General features: G+C 50.8%; 1 protein-coding gene across 1 annotated transcript in view; it reads left to right on the forward strand.

The window, feature by feature from the left end:
* The window catches only part of DNAH9 (dynein axonemal heavy chain 9), a 165,925-nt gene that overhangs the window by 128,226 nt on the left and 18,229 nt on the right, over positions 1 to 19,470 (forward strand). The window contains exons 62-65 of the mRNA XM_085077980.1: positions 2,960 to 3,087; positions 14,584 to 14,811; positions 18,569 to 18,760; positions 19,141 to 19,332. Of these exons, the coding sequence (XP_084934106.1) occupies positions 2,960 to 3,087; positions 14,584 to 14,811; positions 18,569 to 18,760; positions 19,141 to 19,332 (740 nt within the window). The remainder of the gene's footprint in view (positions 1 to 2,959; positions 3,088 to 14,583; positions 14,812 to 18,568; positions 18,761 to 19,140; positions 19,333 to 19,470) is intronic.

Here is a 19,470-nt window from a genome sequence, read left to right on the forward strand (position 1 = left end):
TTCATCTCAAGTTTAAATTAAACTTGTCTCTTTCCCGCACTGCCTGGATTCCCAGTGTGGTTCACACTGCAACAATCTCCGAGTTGGGTTTGTGCACAACCTGTAATTTACGTCAGAGATATCTCAGATGCTGTCAGATGCTTGTTGCCAAGAGAGGTTGAACCAGAGGACCCTTGAGGTCCCTTCCAACCTGCTATTCTATGGTTTTATGACAACTAAAAATAAGCAACAGCTCCCCGTAACAGATTGCTGCTTTATGGCAAAGTTTCCCATTCTGCTTCCCATTCTTCCTGTGCAGATTTCCATGTGGATGGTCAGATGTGGAGCTGTCAGCTGGCTCCAAAGCCAAAGGGGCTTCTGTGAGATGCCTCCCTTGAGAAGGCACTGATCCCCTTGTGCACCAATGGCTGCAGCCTCTGCTGTGCTCCAAAGCTGCTCTTGTATAATTTGCTCTGGGGCTCAGCTCCTCGGTGAAAAAATTCCCATTTTCAGCCTGAACATCCCTCTGGAGCAGAGGAGTGTGATGCCTTTGGACAGTGGGCTGCTCCACATTGCCATTCTGCTCATCAGAGGTTTTTCCCCTTCCCCAGCAATGTGCTCCTCACATATCCCAAACCATGATTTGATCCCAGACACTGTGGGGTACAGGGTACCTTTAAACTGTGTGAATGCACACCTCAGTGCACAGCATAGCTGCTGCCTGGGCTTGGGCAGTCCCAGGACTGAACATCATCCAGGCTGGCACAGAGCAGTCACCCCAAGCTCAGCTATCACTCAGGGCAGTGGCAAGAGAACAGTGACCTGTGGGTTCTTTTTCCTCCCCATTGCACCTTCTGGGTCATCCCAAAATAAAGTTTGAGTGAGACTTTACCCACATTCCCTGTAAGAGCTGTTAAACCTGGTGCAGCCTCAGCCCCAGGCAGCTCATTGTGGGGAATTCTTGAGTTTTGCTTCGCAATTCAGGCTCTTTGTGCCCTGAAATGAGGTGTCATTACTGGGAATGGAAGGGACCTTTCCCCCAAGGAAGCTCCTGTCATGTGCCTGGCTTCCCTTTGGAGCCACTTTGGTGATCCTGTCTCTCACTGTTATTTTCTTGTTCGGGAAATGAAGCACTAAAATCAAACCATGAGTGGTTTAATTGGAATTGTAAAGATGAGTGTAGCTGAGCACCTGGGGTCAGTCAGCCAGAAACTTACAGCGAGAAAAAGCGAAAAAAGAACTAATGAAATAAAATCATTGCTACAGAGCAGCTGCACTGGCCTTCAAGCTCCCTCACTGGGGCTGGATTTGGCTCATTATTGATATTTTCTCTGTCCTTCGTTAGGTTTTATTAAAGAGCAAGATAATTCCTGTGAATGGAAGTCAGCTCCTTGCAGATGCTCTACTCATGGGACCTTTCCTTGGCATCACAGGGAGGGCCCTGCAGCAAAAACTGGTGGGCTGGAAGAGCTCTGTGCCCTCCCTGAGTGTCCATCCCCTCCCTTCTGCAGCCAGCGAGGAGGGAGCAGGGCTGGCATTGCCAGGACAGGCTCACTGTCACCCCTCTGCAGTGCTGGGAGGTGGAAATAACAACTGATACTCATTGATCATTAATCACCTGGTTTGGGGCAGTGCCCTGCTTCTGTGATTTGCCCCATCCCCTCTCAAGATGGTGAATTTTGTAGGTAGAGGAGATCAGCAGCTTTCAAAGCTGGCAGCAGCCAGAGATGGTAGGAAAGAGCTGGAACCTCTAAGATGTGGGGAGAGCTGTATCCCAGGGGAAGCTGTGGTGAGGCTCAGCAGAGAGCTGGAGTTTGGCTGTTTGTTCTCCTTATGGCCATCTGTTTCCTATCTTGTACCACGAGATGGTTTCTAAGCCTTAAAAGACAAATCTTGTCCTTGTCTCACTCTAAAACTTGCCTGCTTTTAGCAGGAATGGGGAATTAGGTGTGCACCATCTGCAGGAAGGCAAACCTGCATGCAGAGATAAGAGTAGGCAATCCCCAGGGATCAGCATGTGGAGATGAGCACTGCCTCCTGGCTGAGCCCAGTCCATCCTGGGGGATGTTTGTGGGGCTGTTCCCTCCAGCATCACAAACTGGGGTTTGTCTTCTGAGGAGCACACAGGGAGAGCTGGTTCCAGGCAGCTGCTCTTCCTGTGAGAGGAACAGCAAAGGCTGTGTTCTCTCTTTGGATGACAGATCCTAAACCTGGCCAGGAGATTTGCAGCCATGAGCACAGAAATGATCTGAGCCACTGGCATGGTGCAGAGAGACCAAAGGATCATCACAGACTGCATGAAGGGACACTGAAGAGCTGTCCTCTTTCCTCCAGAGCAGGGCAGTGGGTGACAGGGGCTTGGGCTCCCAGCATCCCTGAGGGGCAGGGATGGAGAGGGACACTGGAGGGGTCTGAGTTGGCTTTGCTGACTCCTGGGACCTTCCCATCTGGAGGCAACTCCAGTGATGTTCCATGAGGAATCTGGAGGGCTCACTGCTCTGCAGCTCCCAGACACCTGGGAGGCTGTGCTTGGGCCCCCAGGAAGCTCCCATGGATTTCATTCCAGCTGCTCTCTCCAAACTGAGCTGGTTCCCAGCCGTGCTGCTGCACCCAGCCTGCATTGCAGGGGCTTCTCCCTACCCCGTGTGGGTGTTCAAAGCCTGGTTAATCAGCAAGAAAAGATTTTAATTTCTTATCACTGTAAAAGTAGTTTTTACACGAGGTTGCAAGGGAATAATGTTCTTTAAACAAGAAGCACTTTGTAATAAGGTACCTTTGTGTGGATGCTGCACTGTAATTAAAAGGGTTTGGGAGAAGCTGCTGCTGTTTGAGCACTTGGGCAAGGAGTGGGAGAGAGCCAAGAGAATGAGACAAGAGAGCTGATATCAGGAGCTGGGATAGCTCACCTGTGAGGGTTTGGTGTGAGGGAATTCAGCCTGGCTGTGCTGAGGTGCTGAACTCACTCCTGGTTTTCTCCTAGGGAAGAAACTGGGCTACACCTTTAACAACAGGAACCTGCACAATGTTTCCCTTGGACAAGGCCAGGAGGTGGTTGCTGAGCAAGCTCTGGATCTGGCTGCAAAGGAGGGTCACTGGGTCATCCTTCAGGTATGGAGTCATTGGCCAGTGCTGCCCTTCTCCCAGCTTGTCCCACGGTGATCCCTCCATGGGGACAGGCTGCCATTCCTGCCAGGGGACATGGGACATGGTGCCACCCATGTGTGCAAAGCAGCCACCCCTCACTCCATCACTCCCTTACTTTGCTCAGGCTCTGTCAGTTTGGGTTTCTCCTGCTGGAGCTGGCTGTGGGGTGTCCACGTGCAGGAACCTCTGAGGGGAGGTTGTGCTACACTTCCTGTGTCCTTTTGTGCCTCATGAATAAATGAAGAGCTCTGTTCTTAGAGCCACTGGCCTCGTGCTCTGCCAGCTGCCCAAAACTCCTTCTATATCTCAATGAGCAGGGAGTGGGGAGAGGCTCTGCAGTGGGAATGACTCCTCTGGGCATCCCAAGCCAGGGAAATTCTGCAAGCTCTTACCACAGCTCCACAAAACGCTTCAGAGGCTGGGAGGGTGTGGAGGAGCTCTGTCTCTGTCAAGTGCTCTCTGGAGCCACTCATTTAGTGAGTGTTTGGCTTTGCTAATGTGCACTCGGTGATGTCAGCTCTCATTACAGGTTTTGGGAACCCCTCTGATTTCCTTGATGTGGGTTATATAAACTTTTATTAGCACTGAATTGTTTGCATAAAATTAGATTAAGACAAAGCTCTGAGTCCTGATCTGAGCCCGCAGGCCTGGTTATGAATTGAAATTAAATACCCTTGATATTTTGATCTTAATTTTTTTTTTTTTTTTTTTTTTTTTTGCAAGCTCCCTCTAAAGTAAACAATGCTGAGCTTCTCCAGAGCTTTTAACATACAGAGGCCTGAAATCCTGGAGGTGGTGCAGAAGGAAATATGCAGCTTTTTGAGCCATTCAGTAATGCAAAGTGAGGAGTTATTTTCTACAATGCTGGTGTGCTGCCGTAAAGGATGTGTTTCAGTGCTAACAGACAAGCACTGGGGGTCTGAAGGATTTTTATTACATCCGTTCCCATCTTCTCTGGTGGTCAGAGGAATCAGTAAGAGGTCTCAGCAGACACTGAAGGTTAAATCAGAAGAAATCCTTCCCTGTGAGGGTGGGCAGGCCCTGGCACAAGGTGCCCAGAGAATCTGTGGCTGCCCCTGGATCCCTGCAAGTGTCCAAGGCCAGGCTGGACACTGTGGCACCCTGGGATAGTAGAAGGTGTTCCTGCCATGGCAGGGGATGGAACAAGATGAGCTTTAAGGTTCCTTCCATGATTTTATGGTTCTATGATTAAATCAGAAGAGCTGCAGAAATTAGATTTCTATAAAGGAACAATATTGGTGGTTGGGCTGGTTGGTTTTCCAGCAACACCTGCCAGGTGTGACTGTCTCTGGTGGCCCAGAGCAGATTCCCCCTGAGCTAAGAGAGGAGCTTGACCCAGCTGGGTTAGGGTCAGCGTGCTCTAATGCATGGGGAAAGTGATCACTCAGCCTTTTTGATCACTTTTTGGTCACTCAGCAGTCCCCAGTGGCCCTGAGAACAATATTCCAGGTGCCAGTGCTGGGTCAGGGTCACCTGGGATTTCCTCTGGCATAGTCACAGAGCTGATAACACTTCATACACACAAATATTCCACTTCTGTGCTGTGCTTGGTTTGGAAGAATGGGATGTAGGCAAGAGTGACTCAACACAGAGCTCAGAGCTCTTTCTGCCTTGGTTTCTAAACCCAGACTCCTCACTCCAGCAGTGAGGATTGCTCCCCCACAGGAGCTGGAGTCCCTCTGGGGACAGCCCTGGGCACGTCCAGCAGGGTTTGGGGCAGAGATTTGGGGCAGGCAGCACCAGTTTCACCATTTGGTGCCTGGATCAGACCTGTGGAGTGACAGCAAAGCAAAGGGACATCACTGTCACCCAGCCTGGCCAGGCTGCTCAGCTCCAGCGCCTGTCTCTGCATCTCACTTTGTGTTCCCAACTCCTCCCCAGGCTGGAGCTTCATCCTGGGAGCAGGAGAAGGAGGAGAGCAGCCTGAGGGGCTAAAGCTGTGTCCCCTGCATTGACAGGCCACACCAAACTCCTTTAGGTTCAGCAGACTGCCATTGCATGAAAGCAGCCTCTGCACAAACTGGGGTTTAGAAGGTTGGACAAACCACGTTCTCAAGGCTGACAATCTGACCTTTGGCAAAGTCAGGAACCAGACTCATCCCAGTGGGATCAGTGAGGAGACGTCCCATAAAGGATTCTCCTGCCATCACAGTCAGAGGTGGATCAGAGCAATATTTGCCATATGGTTTATCCAGCAAGATCTTTCCTGCAAGGCTTTTGGTGACAAATACCTCACAAACAGTTCCAGGATTGTTTTTTATGAGATCTGGAATAACACAGACAACTCAATTTACAAAAGTGTCCCAGGATTTGTGGATCATTGCATTTGAGGATCATAATAAAAGAGAAGACAGAGCAGCTCTCAAGAGCCACTCAGGGTAATTCTACCCAGATTAATTAAACTCATTAATTGAAGGCTGTATCCCACCCACAGGACAGCTATACCCAGGCTTCCCATTTGTTTTTGGGCAGACAAAAAGCAACTGCTAGTTTTGCTTCTGTATTTTGCTGTCCCCTGACCAACAGCTCAGCTCATGTGGAGCAGAGCTTCCCTTCCATCCCCTGAATTGCCTCTGAGCTCATCCACTCACTCTCCAGGACAAGCACTTGAGGTGATGTCTGGGTGGCTTTAACACATGTGGCTCCTGACTGGCCCTTGATTGGGACCAGACATAATGAGAGTGGAGCACTTGGAGCACTAATGAGTTGGGGAATTAGGTTTGTGAGAGTTAAAGGATATTGAGGCAGTTGGGAGGTTCTTACTGGATTGCAGGATAGCAGGATCACTGCTGTGCTGGAAGGGCTGCTGTCCTCCAGCCAGTTCCTCTCAGTTCTGTTGTTTTCTGACACAGCAGGAGGCAAAACAAAGACAAAAGCCTCCATGTCTGTCCTGTGAACTTGGGGGTTCCATCAACCATCACACTGGATGGTGACAGGACAAGGGGCAATGGGGACAACTTGAAATCCAGGAAATTACATTGAAACATAAATACAATCTTTTTTATGCCATATGAATGGCCAAACACTGGAAGAGTTGCCCACAGAGTTTGTGGCATTTTCATCCTAGGATGCATCCAAAAGGCACCTGAGCATGTTCCTCACAGGCACTGCCTGACCCTGCTTTGAGCAGAGGGCTGGGACTGAGTGATGCCAGAGGTGTCTCCAGCCTCAGTGGCTCTGTGATCTCTGCTTTCCCATGCCAGGTTATCCATGAATATGGTTTTTCTGATGCCTGCAGTCTCCTCTGTGCAGGGAGGAAGGAGTTTTGCACTCCAGGGAGCACTAAGCTACAAGTTAGCACAAACTGTGTCTGCTCTGTTTCCCTCTCAGAAGCCTTTTGCTGATCCAGTGGCCATCACAGTCACCAAATGGGGTTTATCAGCTTAATAGCAACGACACAGTGAAATTTGTTTATATTTGTTCAGATGCACTGATGCAGGGAAGAGTTCAGACATTAGATATTCCCAATTTAATTGTAGTCTTCATCCATTAGCCAAAATGTCACTTCCCTCTCTTTGTGATCGAGTTAATTTAATTCTTGAGCATCTTTCCATTTTCCTAGGTTGCTGCTTCACTGAGTCAGGTTCACGTATTAAATTGAATAACAGTGAGCTCCTGGAGCAAAACTGTGTGAGATTCATCACTGTATCATAAATCACAGAATCCCAGGATGGCTGGGGCTGGAAGGACCTCTGGAGATCATCTGCTCCAAGCCCTCTGCCCCAGCAGGGTCCCCTGGAGCTCAGGATCCCATCCAGGTGGGTTTGGATATCCCCAGGCAAGGAGCCCCACAGCCTCTCTGGGCAGCCTGGCCCGGGGCTCTGTCACCTCCCAGAGAAGTTTCTCCTCAAGCTCACCAGAAGCTCCTGGGGTCACTCTGTGCCCAGGGTCTGTCCTGTCTCTGGGCACTGCTGGGGTCAGCCCAGCCCTGCTCTGCCCCTGAGGTGTTTGTCTCATGGAAAAGTCCCCTCTGGCTTGTCTCTCCTCCAGGAGGAGCAGCCCCAGCTCCCTCAGCCCTTCCTCAGTCCCTCATCATCTTCATGTCCTCACTGGACTCTCTCCAGTGGTTCCCTGTCACTGCTGAGCTGGGGAGCCCAGGGCTGGACAGAGCTCCAGAGCAGAGCACAGGGACACAGTCACTCCTGACCAGAGAATGCTCTTCCTCCTGTTCCCAGGATCCCCCTGGCCCCCAGGGCACTCTCACTGAGGTCTCACAGCTCACTGTCCCCAGTCCCCCAGGTCCTGCCCCTCAGAGCTGCTCCAGCATCAGCCCAGCCTATGCTAGTTCCCAGGGCTGTTCTGGGATGTCCCATGTATCACATTGCCTAATCACAGCACACACCAGCATCTGAGCCTCTGACCCAGTGCAGAACATACCCATTTCCCTTCCAGCCCCAGCATCTTCTCATTCCTAGAAAAATGGAAGGAGAAATGCACACCTGACCTCCAGAGCTCATTCAGGATTTTTGAACAAATGCACAGAATCATCGAGGTTGAAAGAGATCTTTACAATCATCCAGTCCCACTGTGGCCCCAGAACCTCCATCATCACCCCTAAGCCTTATCTGCACACCCAGCAGCCCCTTGAACACTTCCAGAGACAGTGTCTCCACCACCTCACTGGAAACTTATTCCAATGCCTGACTACTCTTTCAGTGATTTTTTTCCCCCTTAGTATCTAATCTGACACTCCCTGGAATGGCCTGAAAGGCCATTTCCTTCCTCCTCTCACGGAGACAAGTACATCAGAGGAGGAGCAGAGAAGGGCTGTTTGTGGGGCAGAGCTGTCAGCCTGGCCCAGCACAAGGGAGTGGGAACTTCATGGGCAGGACAAGAGGAAATCAAGGATGAGTTATTTCTATTTGCTCTTGTCTGCTGGGTTCTTCCCCCTGACTGGGGAGGGAGGGAAAGAGACTCTTTATAGGGGCAGACAGTGGCAGGACATGGGGCATTGGTTTTAAACTGGCAGAGGGCATGGTTAGAGTAGATGGTAGGAAGGAATTCCTGGCTGTGAGGGTGGGTGCCCAGAGAAGCTGTGGCTGCCCCTGGATCTCTGGAAGTGTCCAAGGCCAGGTTGGACAGGGCTTGGAGCACCAGTGGAAGGTGTCCCTGCCATGGCAAGGGGATAGAATTGGATGATCTTTCAGGTTCCTTCCAACCCAAACCATTCCGTGATTCTGTGATTCTGTGACACCACATCCCAGGCCATGCTGGTTACATCTCTTCCCCATCCCATGACCTGGGAAGAGCAGTGCCTTTCCCTGTCCCTTTGTGTCCCCCAGCACAGTGCAGTGAGCACAGGGAGGGCTGGGCTGGCTCTGGCTGTGTAGCCTGGCTGGCAGAGTGATGGAACAACAGGGAATGTTTTCCGAGAGATCTCACCAGAGAGTGAGACTCTGTAAAAACAACCAGTTCTCCTTGTTCCAGGAGGTGATTTGTGACCAGGCCTGAAGGAGAGGGGCACTTTCAGAGATGGGCAGGGTCCCCAGTCACTGCCAGCCCAGGGAGGGCAGTGTGTGCTGCTTTATGTACGTGGTGCTATTTCTGATGGTTGCCATGGCAATGCTTGCATCCCGTGCTATATGTTCTGCCTTGTGAGGTACAAACACACAGAGGTGCTTGCGAGTGAACTCCCAAAGAAAAGCCTCTGGTGCTCCCATGTTGCTGCATGTGCACCCAGCTCTTCCCACAGACACTCACCCTGCAGCACTCTGAGCCACCCCGGGATGGAGCACGGAAATGGCACAGGGGATGGGCAGTGTGGGTGGTCAGAGTGCTGGGAATAGACAGTGTGAATGGTCAGCCTGGATGGTCAAAATGCAGGGAATGGTCAGTGTGGATGGTCAGTTTTGATGGTCAGTGTGTCAGTGTGCAGGGTCAGAGTGCAGGGGATGGTCAGTGTGAATGGTCAGTGTGCAGGGGATGGGCAGAGTGGATGGTCAGTGTACAAGGGATGGTGTGGATGGTCAGTGTGGATGGTCAGTGTGGGTGGTCAGTGTTCAGAGAGTGGTCAGTGTTCAGGGAGTGGTCAGTGTTCAGGGAGTGGTTAGTGTGGATGATCAGAGTGCAAGGGATGGTCATGTGGATGGTCAGAGTGCAAGGGATGGTCACTGTGGGTGGTCAGGGTTCAGGGCAGGTGTTTCAGGTTGCTTTTTCCACAGCAGCCTTTGGCCTGCAGCCTCCCCTGGTGCAGCATGGATGGATTTAGCATTGCCTGTTGCTGCCCCAGCCCTGGGTGTGAGCTGGGAGAGCCCAGGGGTGCTGGGGAGGAGGCACAGCACCTGCTCAGAGTTCAGATTTTCTGGCTAAGGAAATACTGTAATAAAGCAATACATGGCTTTGGTGTGTCCTGTCCTGGTGGGTTGTGGAATGGGGAGGGTGTGAGGCTGGAGCAGGTTTAGGGAGGGCAGGAAGCCCTGAGCAAAAGTGGTGGACAGGCTGGTTAACCCCTCTTTCTCCTCAGTAGGGTCTGGAGGTGGCCCATGGCATTGGTGGGAGGTGGGGTCCAAAACAAGCAAGAAAAAGTGGTTTTTGATGGACCTGTGGCTCAGCTGTGCTTGGTGTTCAGGCAGCACTGCTCGTGTTGGCTCGTTATTGATAATTGACACATCACTCAATTACTGTGACCGTGTGGGTCCTCATTAGCTGTGTTCTCTCAGGTTTTGTTATCTGACTGCTGAGAATTAATTTTCAAAGTTTCCTTCAAACCTGTGAATCCCTTCCACAGCATCTCTGTCTGGCCTGGGCAGATCTATTCATTTGAATCATGAATTCTTAAGACCAGCCCATGTTTTGCTGCATATATTCCTCTCTTTCATCCCTTCTATCACAAAAGGACAGGATATAAATGCACTCAATTATCACTGGACTGGAAATATTCCCTAAGTTGGCTGTTAGCAGGCAGTGGTATCACAAATAATGATCACTAGTGTCATGTCAACACAAGCAAAAGCAATTATTTTTGAGCCATCCAACACCAGCAAAGCAGATGCAGGAAGAAACTACCAATTAGAGATGAAAACACTTAAGGTCAGATATGCAGACTATGATTAAACTGATACTTAATGCATGATTTTTCTTTTGATATTTTGTTGAGCTCTTTCCCTGTTTTATGAAATCTCTGTGGTGTTGGAAGCACTTTGGTTGCAGGATTCAGTCCACTCCTACCTGATTGTGTTTGACTGGTGTTTGTAGAGTGAGTAGGCTGTCTGGGCCCTGGGGATGATCTCATCTCCTGAAATGCTGAAATCCTGAGTGCATCAGGGCAGCACTGCTGCAGCAGCACTCAGGTGTAATTGCATTTTGGCTACTGCTCCTCACACAGTCCTTGTGGGTGAGAAAACAACCCCAGGACACAATCCCTTTGCCCAGACATCTCCTCCTCCTCTGCCCCCACACCCCAGAATCCATTTCATCCCCGTAATGTGAGCACAAACCTAAATCATTGCAGGGAAGGAGACTGAATTTCTGCAGTTCTCAATAACAAATATTGCTCCCAGCCATGTGAATCAGATTTGGGACAACAGAACCAGAGGCAGCAAAGTTCCCATGGCTTCCCATGGCTTCCCCAGACAGCAGTTCTCTTGACCCACACCCCTTGGTCCATCTGAGGGCTGACCTGTCCCTCCAGCAAGTTCAGATCCTGGTAGGAGTCAGTGACAGCAGCCACCAGCCTGTCCCAGTACCTAAAGGAGCTCAGCTCTTCCTTTCCACAGTGTTCATCCTCTTCTCCAGCCCCAGCTGGGATCTCTCCATGTGCAGCTCACCAGAGGCACCTGAAACCTCACCAGAGGCACCTGAAAAGCCAGCAGAGGTTTCTGTGCTGCCATGAGGGAGCTCCTGGGGTGTCCCCCTGTGTCACCACTTCACAGACAGCCTGAGGCACTGCCAGCCCAGCTCCTGCCTGACACAGCACATCCACAGCCTCAGGGAAAGGGGTAGAAATGGTGCAGATGTGCAGGGATGTTGGAACAGGGCAGTCATGGAATCACCATCCCCAGAAGTGTTCAAAAACTGTGGCTGTGGCACCTGGGGACATGGTTTGCTGGTGATGCTCGTTGGATTTGGTGATTTTAAAGGAGTTTTTCCAGCATTAATGACTCTGTGTTTCTGTGACTGTAAGCTCAGCTCCAGTCTGTGATTCTCTCAACTCCCAAAACACCCTGAAGCAGTAAATTGGCAGTTTAGTTGTGTCATGTGAAAATGCACTTCCACTATTGTTTCAAAGCTTGCAGTCTGCTCTGTTCAGCCTTCACTCCCTCCCTCCCTCCACCTCAACCTCTGCTCTCTCCAAAGGAGTGACTCCTTATTGATGGAGTGTCTCCTTTTGTGGGAGTTAAATCCTTTTGGATTGAAGAGGAGTGGGAACTGGGTGCTGTTCACCAGATGAAGGCCCCCCATGGATTTATGGAGTGGCAAAATAATGTTTGTGGTTTTATTTGGTTCCTTTGCTGGCGTTTGATTGCTTTTGCATTGTTAAGCATCGAACTGTTATTTGCAGGAAATAACTGAGGGCTCTGAGATCTCTTCCCTGAGTGATAATAGTTAATTTTGAACCCATCAGTGTGTGTATCTGTAGCTGGGGTTGTTTTCCTGAGTGCATTACTTTGCATCTATCACCACTGAATTTCTCCTGCAGTGTCATTGCCAGTCACTTAGAATGATGGCATCCTCCTGCAGTTCTTCACCAGCAGCCTTTATTTTCAGGACTGGAAATGGCTTTGTCTTATGAGTAATTTTGTCAGCTCACTAATCATTTGCTCTTTCAGATGGCTTTTGATATGGTGAGAAGCTGAAACTCCATCAGTAGTTTCCTACCCCTGTTCCCTGTGTTTTAACTGGTTGGTAGCCTATGAGACCTTCCCTTTTACCTGCACCAGTGCTGGCAGTGGGAAGATTAATAGCTGCTATTGATGAAAACCCAAGCCTGGGGACACACTGACCCCACAGAGGCAATTCCTCCTCCTGCAGGGCCATGCCTGGTGCTGAGGTGGGGATGCCTGGAGAACTCCCCTCTCCAGTCCCTGAGAAAGGAATTCATGGGGATGAGGTGCTGTGTTTAACCCCAGATGGCATCTGAGCCCCTGCCCAGGGCTGGGATGGGGGCAGAATGTGGGGTTATAGGAGAGAAAATTCATGGGTTGAGATCCAGACATTTTAATAGGGAAAGCCAAAGCCACCCAGGCAAGCAAACCAAGGAATTCATTCCCTGTTTCCCCGGGTTGGCAGGGGCTCTGTCAAACCCCTGGGGCTCTGTCACACCCCTGGTGACTGGGGAAGGCAAAAGCCATCACCCCCAACATTCCTTCTTCCCGCTTCCCCTGCTCTGTGCTGAGCAGGATTCCATGTGGCTGGGACATCTCTGGGGTCAGTGGGGTCATCTGGGACAGCTCCTTGTCCCCCAGCCTGCTCCCTTGGCCATGTCTGTGCTGCTCAGCAGGACTGACCCTCCCAGTGACCAGCACTGCCCAGCCCAGCCCCAAACCCAGCCTGGGGCAGCTCCTGGGGACAACAGCAGCTCCTGGGGACAGCAGCAGCTCCTGGGGACAGCAGCAGCTCCAGCCCAGCCCAACCACACACCAGCTCAGGCTTTGATAGCCTCAGTTTAGCTCCCTAAACTGGCTGGAACTTTGAGATTCCTGGTTTTTCCTAACTCACACCACTGGGGTGTGACATCCAGCCTGCTGGAGCTCCTGCCTGGTGCCTCCTGCACACCTTCCACAGCTGGGGTTCTTCTGGGGGGAAACTAGCTGCTCCTATAATCATTTATTAGCTCCTCAACTTCTCTAAGCAGCTCTTCGTCTGCTGCTTCAGTTTAAGAATCCAACAGTGAAGAGATTGCAGCATTGTTATTGGCTGGGGTTATTGAACCTCCAAAACTGAGGTTTGCCTCAGAGGGCTTTGTTGGTGTGTTTAGAACCCTCGTGGCAAGGCAGGTGTAGAAGATGGAATCAGACTTTTCACAGGGGTGCCAAGTGAAGGAGCAAGAAGCAAAGGACTAAAATTGAGACCCAGATTTCCTTTAAACATTAATTTCATTTCATTATACTATTCTTCAATTTATTTTTTTATTGTGAGTGTGGTTGAACACTGGCACATATTGCCCAGGCAGGTTTTGGAGACTTCAGCCTTGCAGAAATCAAACCCCCAGCTGGACACAGTGAATCTGCTCGGAGCAGGAGGGTGGGATGGATGATCTCCAGGGGCATCTCCAGCCTCTCCAATCTCCTTTTCGAGTGATTCCACCAGGCTGTAACAGTGAGAGCCTCCCCAGGCTCTGCAGGGAATATTCCTGCAAATAGGGGCTGCTTTGGGGGTGGTCTGGCCTTTAACAGGCACTCCCTGCAGACCTTGATCATCCTGTTTTATAGACTCTCTGGTAGGTTACTGGTTTCTGGAAAAGGCTTTTTATTAGATTTTATGGTTTTCAAAATACTGCTTCTTGTAGTATTTTTTGACCTTACCATGGCTGGGTTTTGTGCTCTTTTCTGTTTTTCTCATTTGGACAAAATTTCCACTTTCTGAAGAATGTCATTTTACTCCTAATAATCTCCATTACTCTGCTATTTAACCATGAGAGCTCCTTTCTGACACCATTTATAGGTGATATATATTTATTCTCAGCCTCTAATATGGTTCCTTTATGTAATTTCTTTGCCACCTCCAAGCAGTTCATCTTGCTGGCGGCTGCTTTTAATTTAGGTTTAGCAAGTTCCTCGTCCTCTCTTTGGGTGGGATAAATCACCATCCCAAGTGCCTGTGAACACAGCCAGTTTGGATTGCACACCTGCCTTTAAAACAAGGGTAGTTTAGCCCACAAATCCCATTCCTAATACAACAAAAAGCTGTTTTCCTGCCTGGAAAACTATAACTGTGTAGGAGTCTAAGGGAAAAACTGGGGCTTGGCTTCATCCTTTTCACCATCTCCCCACAATTCTGCTTAATCTTCCGAGAGATGTGTCCAATTAGTTGCATGAATAAATAAATTCTTCATGTTACAGGACTTTGTGGAATCACCTGCTTGACTACTTTGCCCAGGAACTGCTATTGAGGGCCCTCACTGTAATTGTGAGAAAAATGAACAAATGTTTTCATTTGAGCTTGGTGGGGCTGGGGGGAAGAATAACAACTCTGCCCCCCAGGAATAACATCAGCTGGTACTGCTGAAATGAGGACAATTCCAGCACTGACAGCCCAACCAGGCCAGCTGTGACTTGCTGCTCTGGTGCTGATTTATATTGATTATTTTGAATTTGAAAGTGTTCTTGGTGCATGTGGGTCTTTGGGGCTGGGAGCTGCACACAGGCACTCCTGGGAAGAGACTCAAATTCCAGAGTGGAATTTGTGAAAATTCCATGGTGGCATGGATTTGGTGCCTGCTGAGCACACGGGGGTGCAATGGGGGCACTGAGCAAGCCTTGTTCCCTTTGTCCCTGCCAGAACATCCACCTGGTGGCCAAGTGGCTGAGCTGTCTGGAGAAGAAGCTGGAGCAGCACAGCGAGGGAAGCCACCAGGATTTCCGTGTGTTCATCAGCGCAGAGCCAGCGCCGTGCCCTGAGAGCCACATCATCCCCCAGGGCATCCTGGAGAACTCCATCAAAATCACCAGCGAGCCTCCCACGGGGATGCAAGCCAACCTGCACAAGGCCCTGGACAACTTCAGCCAGGTAGGAACACGATGGGACATGTGCTGGAGCTCTGTGGAGCATAATGGACTTTGCCTCTCCAGTCCCCTTGTAGCCTCTGGATCCAACACTTCCTCTGCTCTGCCCCACAGGCCAGCACAGATCTCTTTCCAAGCACTGATTTTCCCAAGAGGGGGTTCAGGTGATCCTGAGAAACCTCTTTTCTGCAGCAGGTCACAGTGATGCCTGAGGTGGGCAAAGAGAGGCAAACAGAGGCTGGACAAAGTTAAGAGGATAACAAGCAGTTAGATTCCTGTCCTAGGGACACTGAGTGCCATGTCCTGCCATGCTGACACTCAGTCACACACCAACCCTGCCTTGGCTCACCCAGCTCTCACAGCAGGACCCCAACCAGCACAGTCTGAGATCTCCCAGCCCTTGAACTGCCTTTTAGGATCACTGGTGCTGACATCATGACAGCCTCTCTGTTCAGAAGATGGCACATCTTTGAGGATTGCTTTCTCTTGGGAGGTATCTCTGCTTTGCTTTTGTGAAAACCTGCAGTGCTGAGTCCCACTCTGGGGCCCCAAATCCAGAGGAGGCCACTAAGGTGATCAGAGGGCTGGGGAACCTCTGCTGAGGAGGGAGATAGAGAGACCTGGGGTTGTTCAGCCTGGAGGAGAGGAAACTCCAGAGAGACCTTAAAACCCCTTCCAGGCCCTAAAGGGGCTCCAAGAGAGCTGGAGAGGGAATTTGGAAAAGGGCCTGGAAGGACAAGGGGGAATGGCTTTAAATTGAAGGAGGGTAGATTGAGATTGGATATTAGGAAGGAATTTCTCCCTGTGAGGGTGGGCAGGCCCTGGCACAGGGTGCCCAGAGAAGCTGTGCTGCCCCTGGATCCCTGCAAGTGTCCAAGGCCAGGCTGGATGAGATTTGGAGCAGCCTGGGACAGTGGAAGGTGTCCCTGCCCACAACAGGGGGTGGCACTGGATGGGCTTTGAGGTCCCTTCCAACACAAACCATTCTGAGATTCTCTCCATAAAGCCCCTTCTTATTTGGGATGAGGCAACAGCAGCCCCAGGCAAATGTGGACCCCAGGCCCTGGGTGATGGGGCAGGGCAATGGGGCAGCTCACAGCTGGTTTTGCACTTAGATGTTGGTGTGGAGAGAATCCCAAGAGGAGGAGGGAACATTGCTGAGCAGGTGTGGAGGGAGGCACCATGCAAGGATTAATGCCAGTGGTCAGGGAAAATGATTCCATTTTTATCTACTGTTATTCATCATCTTGAACTCCACAAAATGTCCTGGAGAACAAGGGAGGGGGGAGCCTTCACCCCAAGTAACATTTTCATCCTGCCTCTGCTCATTTCAATCAATAGTAAATTAGCATTTTCTAAATTGCTGGAGGATTATAAAACATCTCTTATCAGAAATCCTGGAGCGAGTGGGTGGGGTCCCTTTTACACCTCATTTCCCTGCTTTATACAGAAGAGATGTTCAAATTTAGCTTTCAGCTGAAGGCTACAAAGAAGGCCCTTTATTCTGTGCAGGGGATATTGTTCTGCTTTGTAGCTGAACAAAAATTCACAACTGAAGAGAGGCTGAATGAGAGTGAACTGGGCTCTCCCTCAGTGTTCATCCTCTTGATGTCTGGGGATGTTTCCTAAAATGAGAAAGGTGCTCTGCATATTTGAACTGCTCTCAACATATTTGAAGCAGTTCATCTCATTTCTGATAATAAAGGGAGCTTAAAATGCTCCCTAATGAAGGAGAAAAACAGGGCTGTTCTTGGGTCATCACACGCACTTGGTCAACATCTTGCACTCCTTAGAGTAATGAATTCCCCCTTTTCTGCTCAGACCCTGAGCCCTGCCATGCTCTCAGCAGATTAGAGGTCTAACATGGCATTTTTTAAAGATAAATGAAGTTACATGGGTGCCCTTTTGCCATCTTTGTCACATAGCCGAGTGAACTTCAAGGGACTGGGTAGGGAGGATGGAGGGGCTGGTGGAGCTACTCCCTCCTTACTCAGCTGCTTGCTCAGCTGTGCAGGTCAGAGCCTGCTGGATATGCTATTCCCGAGGAAGGTTTGCTGCAAAACCCTTCCCAAAATGTTCATCTCCTGGGTCTGGGGGGATCTGTGCTGTTGGCCCATCAGGATCCTGCCATGGGGCCAGAGCTGGGCAAGCCTTCTTCTGGCTTCAGCCACACGAAGGAGGTTCATCTTTCCCCAGGAGAGCCCAGCTCCAGCCTCGTGCCCTTCATCCCTCCTGTCCTGGCCCTTCTTCATCCCTTCAGCCCCATCCCTGCATCCCTTCAGCCCCATCCCTTCATTCCTTCAGCCCCAGCCTTCCATCTCTCCTGCCCAATCCCTCCATCCCTTCAGCCTCATCCCCTCATCATCCCTTCAGCCCCATCCCTCCATCCCTTCAGCCCCATCCCCTCATCATCCCTTCAGCCCCATCCCCTCATCATCCCTCCAGCCCCATCCCTCCATCCCTTCTGCCCCAGCACTGCATCCCTGCAGCTGCTCTGCTCTCCTGCAGCTCTGCTGCTGGGAACAGGCAGGGCTGCCTAGGCTCCCTTGGTCCCATCCCAGCACACACAGAGCTCTCTGGAGATCAGTTTCCTTGCTCATTTTCCTTGATTAAATGACTCAGGCTCCTGCCCTTTCACCTCCTGGGCAGGAACTCTGCCAAGGGTCACAATCCCAGCCCTGGTGCTGCCACACCTGCCCAGGGTGGTGACATGGAGCTGCTGGAGAGAGTCCAGAGGAGGCACCAAGATGTTCCAAGGGCTGGAGCACCTCTGCTATGAGAACAGGCTGAGAGAATTTAGTTTGTTCAGCCTTGAGAAAAGAAGGCTCCAGAGTTACTTAACTGCAGACCTGAAGGGGCCTGATGGGAACTGAAGAGGGACTTTTTTACAAGATCATGCAATGATAGAACAAGGGGGAATGGCTTCCCACTGCCAGAGGGCAGGGATAGATGGGATAGTGGGAAGGAATTCCTGACTGTGAGGGTGGGCAGGCCCTGGCACAAGGTGGCTAGAGAAGCTGTGGCTGCCTCTGGATCACTGGCAGTGTCCAAGGCCAGGCTGGACATTGGGGCTTGGAGCAGCCTGGGACAGTGGAAGGTGTCCCTGCCGCTGGCAGAGGGGCTGGAAAAACATGGATTTTAAGGTCCCTTCCAACAGAGAATTCTGTGGTTCTGTGGATCTCTCTCCATCTTTCTGGTGAGGAATGTTGAGCACATGCAGGTGATGGGGTGTTGAGTGGCTGCACGTGTCCTTCCTGCACTGTGTGTGTTCCTGTGCAAAGCCACTCGGAGCTGGAAACAGTGAATATTAAGTCACAAAATATTTGTTAGAATTTGCCAATAAATTTGCAATGCAAAGCCACTGACTTTGAAAATTAGCACATGTGTGTATGATGCAAATATGAACTGGAGGACAATTTGATTGGCCTCTTCTCCCAGGTAACAAGGAGCAATGACAACAAGCATCACCAGGGGAGGTTGAGATTGGATGTCAGGAAAAATTTCTAAACTGGAAGAGTGGCTAAGCACTGGAACAGGCTGCCCAGGGAAGTGGTGGGGGCGCTATCCTTGGAAGTGGTCAGAAAATGAGCAGTGGTGCTTCACAATATGCTTAATTGGGCATGGGGGTGTTGGGTTGAAAGTTGAACTTGATGATTTGGGGAAACTTTCCAGCCTTGAACTCTGTGATTCACCCCTGTCTGAAGTCCAGTGTGTTTGGGTTCCCTGGGAGTCTCCGGGGCTGAGGCAGGGCTGTGTTGCAGGACACCCTGGAGATGTGCAGCCAGGAGAAGGAGTTCAGGAGCATCCTCTTTGCCCTCTGCTATTTCCACGCGGTGGTGGCGGAAAGGCGCAAGTTTGGCGCGCAGGGCTGGAATCGCTCGTATCCCTTCAACACGGGTGACCTCACCATCTCCGTCAGCGTGCTCCACAACTACCTGCAGGCCAGCTCCAAGGTGGGGCACCAAGGGGGCTGGCTGCTGGCTTTGGACCACCAGCGTGGCCTGGCTTGTGCTGAAGCTCAGGGAAAGTGTCCTGAAAGTTGTTTCCTTTGGGTTCAGAGCTTGCCAGTTTGGGGAGGAGATGGGAGGAGATGAGAGGAGATGGGAGGAGATGGGAGGAGATGGGAGGAGATGGGAGGCCTCAGTGCCACGCTCAGTGGGAAACTGCACTGTGCTGTGACCCAGCTGCCCTGGGGCAGGATTTAACTCCTGCCTGATGTTTGTTTGCTGAGCAAAGTGATGCAGTGAGGTGGGAGCCCTGAGGGTGCAGGGCAGTGCCTGGGCTCAGCCTGCAGCTCCCAGAGCTCCCTGAGCTCTCCCTGCTCCATGCCCAGGTCCCCTACGATGACCTGCGCTACCTGGTGGGTGACATCATGTATGGAGGTCACATCACTGATGACTGGGACAGGCGGCTCTGCAAAACCTATCTGGAAGAGTTTATCAAGCCAGAAATGATGGAGGGAGAACTCTGCCTTGCTCCAGGATTTCCCCTCCCAGGGAATATGGATTACAATGGCTATCATCAGGTAAGCTCTTTGTTTGCTGGCATTATTTATACATGGAAATGGAATCTCTTCCATAACTGCCCCATAATCTGCCTTAGGAGGCAGGAATAGGGCTGCAGAGTTCCTGCACTCTTCCTCTTATTTCCCATTACGTTCTGT

This window comes from Lichenostomus cassidix, chromosome 18, assembly GCF_008360975.1.
Source record: "Lichenostomus cassidix isolate B80296 chromosome 18, HeHo_3.0, whole genome shotgun sequence".
In the NCBI taxonomy this organism is placed as follows: Eukaryota; Metazoa; Chordata; class Aves; order Passeriformes; family Meliphagidae; genus Lichenostomus; species Lichenostomus cassidix.